The sequence below is a fragment of the Uloborus diversus genome, chromosome 7 (assembly GCF_026930045.1).
Source record: "Uloborus diversus isolate 005 chromosome 7, Udiv.v.3.1, whole genome shotgun sequence".
Classification (NCBI taxonomy): domain Eukaryota; kingdom Metazoa; phylum Arthropoda; class Arachnida; order Araneae; family Uloboridae; genus Uloborus; species Uloborus diversus.
Genome location: NC_072737.1, coordinates 87573269 through 87578282, shown reverse-complemented (window position 1 = coordinate 87578282; position 5014 = coordinate 87573269). Strand labels below are relative to the sequence as shown.

General features: G+C 34.8%; 1 protein-coding gene across 1 annotated transcript; it reads left to right on the top strand.

Moving 5' to 3' along the window:
• The first annotated feature begins 806 nt into the window (after positions 1–806).
• On the top strand, positions 807–4600 carry LOC129226778 (uncharacterized). The gene is made up of 3 exons (XM_054861407.1): positions 807–3132; positions 3466–4532; positions 4595–4600. Exons 1-3 carry the CDS (start codon positions 807–809, stop codon positions 4598–4600), a joined length of 3399 nt encoding a protein of 1132 aa, XP_054717382.1.
• Positions 4601–5014: the final 414 nt, after the last annotated feature.

Genomic DNA, 5014 nt, shown 5'->3' with positions numbered 1-5014 from the left:
AGCTGCGCAATTAAAGCATAATGTATTAACATTTGCAGATTTTAAAAGCTCATATATTTTTTTCTTTTTTTTTGAAAAACAGCAAAAAAAAAAAAAAAAAAAGAAAAAGAAAAGCAGTTTTATTACAGCATTTGCACAAATTTCTTCCTCAACTTTCAAAAATTTGTGAAACTTCCTAAAAGTGAGGAAACACATTTTTACTATGCAGAAACTATGCATCTTTCTCTTTTGAAGGTATAGAGGGAAGATATAACAGCTATCTGGGAATGTATTTGCTTTGCATTTTCTTGTATTAAAATCTTTCATCAACAAACAATTGCAAAACATATGAAATAAACGCAAATCATACCAACTGTTTTTTTCTTTTTTAAATCAGTCTTCACAAAAATACCCTCCTCTCCCCCTCCCCCCGACAAAAAAAAGTTCCTGTAATTAACTGTGCGATGTTTTATTTAACAATAACTGCCACAAAATTTAACTTTATCAAAATTATTGAAACTTATCAATTGTGCATAGTGTTGCGTCACGGGAAGATCCCAAGTTGCGTCATTGAACTGTTGCATCATGGGAAGAAATGCGCCTCTGCAAGGGACGCATTGCATTCTATTAGTCAGTTGGTTGTTAGCTGTTGGTTGTACCAACACATTGTATGCATGTCGCTAATGGCACATGTAAGCGGCCTTTGCCCATTAATACCAATCAAATAAACAAATGAAAAGACTTTGAAAGCTAGTTATTTGAACATTATAACTTGTGCATCTCTTAAGATTTTTCATAGTGGTCCGTCATAATTCCAGAGCCAACCTATGGATAAACTAAATCGCATGAAAGGTACTTTGAAAAGTGCCACAACTAAGCTAGAAAACTTTGTGAAAGATATTTCCGAATCGAAGGCTTTTACAAGTACCTTATTGGAAGTGAAAATTCGAAAATTGCAAGAACTTCAGTTGAAAGTTTCGGAAATAAGGGAGGCATATTATGAAGTCCAGGACATTGAGAACTTGCCTGCTCTGAACAAGGAATTCGAAGATATAGATGATCGCCTCGAAGAAATAGAGGTAAGCCTAAACACCTTTCTCATATCTATTAAAGAAGTACCTCAGTTAGAGAGGAATGTTGAAAATAACGATGTCAAAAAATTGAATAATATGAAAGTTAAGCTTCCCGAGATACCTTTACCTGTTTTTTCCGGTAAATATGACGAATGGTCAACATTCAAGGTACAATTTACCAATTTAATCATAAACAATGATCACTTAAACGATACACAAAAGCTGTACTATTTACGCGCATCTTTAAATACCGAAGCTAAGCAACTAGAAAGTGCTGATGATTCCTTTCATTCTTTGTTCACAGCACTAACAGAAAGGTTTGAAAATCACCGATTAATGGTGGATACACACATTGCAGCTATAATTAATTACGAAAAAATTCAACATGAATCTGCCAAAGAATTAAGAAAATTCGTCGATTGCATACATAAAAATATAAGAGCATTAAAAGTACTAAATTATGAGCAAAATGATCTGTCAGACGCTTTCCTTATCAATATCCTACTGCAAAAAGTAGATAGGGAAACAAGAAAATTGTTTGAATACACTACGACGAAAAAAGAATATCCGAAGTTCGCGGAATTGATCTCCTTTCTGGAAAATAGAAGTTCTACACTAGAAAGTGTGAACAGAAATATTGCTAACAAGGCACTCAACAAACCGTCCAACTCTTATTCAAATAAAACAAAAACCTTCGTACTTCATTCGAATGAAAAAGCTAAACCAAAGATTTGTATTTTGTGCAAGAACTCTCATGGTTTGAATAAATGTTCCGAGTTTCATAAAATGAATGTATCGGAAAGATACGATTTCGTTAAACAAAATAAACTATGCGTTAACTGTTTGAATATAAATCATACGGTGAAATCATGCTATTCTAAAATGTCTTGCTTTTATTGTGCTCTGCGACATAATTCACTTCTCCACAGAGAGAAAAAAGAAGATAGGAGCCAAACCGAAGCTCCTTTAGAGGCGCCGACCTTGAACTCGCGTAAATATTTCGGAGATAACCCAGAACCAATATCCGTTGCGTCATCTTCTGCAATAAATCTCGGAAACGCAAAGCAGCCTGAAACATTTCAAACACTTAGTAATGTCATGACAGAAAAAAGATCCGTGTTATTAAGCACATGTTTTATCTTCATTAGAAATTCTTCAGGCCAAAGAATACGTATCCGTGCGGTCTTGGACAGCTGTTCTAACGTAAATATTCTAATAAGTGAATGTGCTGAACTGTTAGGATTTAAGAGGAATTCAATTAATGTTCCAATAATTGGATTAAATGGATCAGTCCATAACATAAGAAACAAAATTAATACTCTTGTTTCCAATTCTGATGAAACATTCAAAGAGAACATGGATTTTCTACTCGTGCCTAAAATTACAGACGTTATTCCATCAACTCAATTAAACGTTTCAAACATAAAATTTCCTTCTTTCATTGAGTTTGCTGATCCTGCGTTTTTCAAACCAGGAAAAATTCATGCCTTAATTGGAGCTGAATTCTTTTATAAAATTTTAAAACATTCTACGTTTGAAGTTAACGATAAACTTACATTGCAAGATTCAGTTTTCGGATGGATTCCAACTGGAGTTCTGGACGAAATAAAACCGTCCGTTAGCTATGCTCAGTGTCATCTAATTAGGGACTTTGATGAGCTGAATAATAATTTAAAACAGTTTTGGGAGCTAGAATCTATAGGAATCAAACATGAGGATTCAAAATTATTGGAAGAAGACCAAGCACAGAACATATTTGATAGAACTGTTAGGTTCGTAAAAGATCGTTATGAGGTTGAATTACCCTGGAAAAGGGATTGGAAAGAATTGAAGGACAATTTTAATATTGCTAAACAACGTTTAGAAGGACTACAGAGAAAATTTTATCGAAATGAAGAGTTGTATAATCAATATTCTGAAATAATCAAAGATTATATAAATCAAGGGATTATAGAACAAGTGGAAGGGGATAAACCTGATTCACACAAGGCTACTTATTATATGCCTCATCATGCAGTCTGTAAGGAAGACAAACTTACAACGAAGGTTCGAATAGTTTTTGACGCAAGTTCTCATGAGGGTAATGAACTGTCATTAAATGATTGTTTGTGGCCAGGCACAAATATAAATCCTCTTCTATTCGATATTTTAGTGCAGTTTAGATTGCATAAGATAGCTTTTATTTCAGATATCGAAAAAGCCTTTCTGCAGATTTCGCTAGCAGAAAAGGATCGCGATGCTGTTCGCTTCTTGTGGTTTAATGAAGATTTTAAATCTCTCAAGGATTTCAAAATATTAAAATTCAAGCGCGTTAATTTTGGAGTAAGTTCAAGCCCGTTTTTGCTCTCAGCAACTATTCGACATCATCTAGAAAAATATAAAAATGACTGTCCTCAAACAATTTCCCTTTTAGATAATTGTTTTTATGTAGATGACTTAATTTCCGGTGGTAAGGATCTTAAAGAAGCACTTGAAATTTCTCGTAGTGCAAAAAATATTATGCAAGCCGCTGGGATGACTCTTCGAAAATGGATCAGCAACGATGCTGGCTTGATGGAGAACTGGAAAACGGAAAAGTTCGATACTTGTCCTTTGAATTCAAACAATAATTTAGATACTCATCAGACTAAAGTCTTAGGTATGCCTTGGTACCCAAATGAAGATTATTTGAAAATAGATATTAGAAGCCTTTTTGATTTAGATTGTAAGGATACTAAACGCACAATACTGCAAACAATAGGAAAGATCTTTGACCCTTTGGGATTAATATCACCTTTTACAGTAAGATTAAAGTGCTTAATTCAGGAGCTTTGGCAGGAAAACATCTCTTGGGATGAAAGCCTACCTCCGAAAATGGAAAAAGAATGGAGGCAATGGCATGCTGAATTACCTCTTTTAGAGGAACTGAAGGTTCCAAGATTAGTACTTGATACAACCAGCACGGAAGACATAATAGAAATTCATAGCTTCTGCGATGCCAGTAAGAAAGCATACGGAGCTGCAGTTTATATAAGAGTGAAAACACGCGATGGAATTTATGTGAATCTCATAACTTCAAAGAGCCGTGTGGCACCTTTAGGGATTGTGGCGGTGCCAGGATTGGAGCTGCTTGGAGCCTTGCTAAGTGCGAGATTAACTACTAAAGTGAAAGAAATCCTCGACAAGAAGATAACGTCTACAGCATATTACTGGACGGATTCTAAAATAGCGCTTTATTGGATTAAAGGCTCTACAAAGCGATGGAAGCAATTTGTTGCTAACCGTGTCATGGAAATCAAAGCACTAACAGATTCAACTTCTTGGTTTCACTGTTCCACGAAGGACAACCCGTGTGACATCTTGAGCAGAGGTTCTAGTGTTAGATATCTTTTAGAGAACTCTATGTGGTTCCAGGGACCAAAATTTTTGGCAGCTGATAGTCTTCCTGTCCCCAAAGAGACAATTGATGTTCCTGAGACAGACTATTTGTCAGAGACTAAAGTGAAATATAGGGACATTGAGAATGACTCTAAGATTAATATTTCTCTTTCTCTTCATTGCAGTTCTGAATTTATTGAGACATTGTATAGTCGAACAAATAATTTTAGTAAGCTAATTAGAATATGTAGTTATATTTTTAGGTTTAGAAACAATATCCTCCACAGAGGAATCAAAAGTACAAGTAAGTATCTCACTACCAGTGAGTTACAGTTTGCTACCGAATATCTCATTAAAGAAGCTCAGGAAGGTAAGTTCCCATGTGAAATAGATGCTCTAAGAAAAGGGCGAAATGTTCCTCCTAATTCTAAGTTAAAATCATTAGATCCGTTTTTGGATAACAACTCAATGCTTAGAGTAGGGGGTAGACTAAAAAATTCGAATTTACCGTTTGATTCCAAGCATCAATTGATTTTGCCTAGTGATCACAAACTTACTGCCTTAATTTTTGAATATGTTCATAAAAAATATTTGCACATTGGTGC

Bases quoted from the DNA above. Each gene is read 5' to 3' on its own strand.
- LOC129226778 (XM_054861407.1), top strand. From the start codon at position 807: ATGGATAAACTAAATCGCATGAAAGGTACTTTGAAAAGTGCCACAACT. The intron at 3,133-3,465 runs GTAATGAACTGT...TTTCCCTTTTAG, and splicing joins TGACGCAAGTTCTCATGAGG to ATAATTGTTTTTATGTAGAT.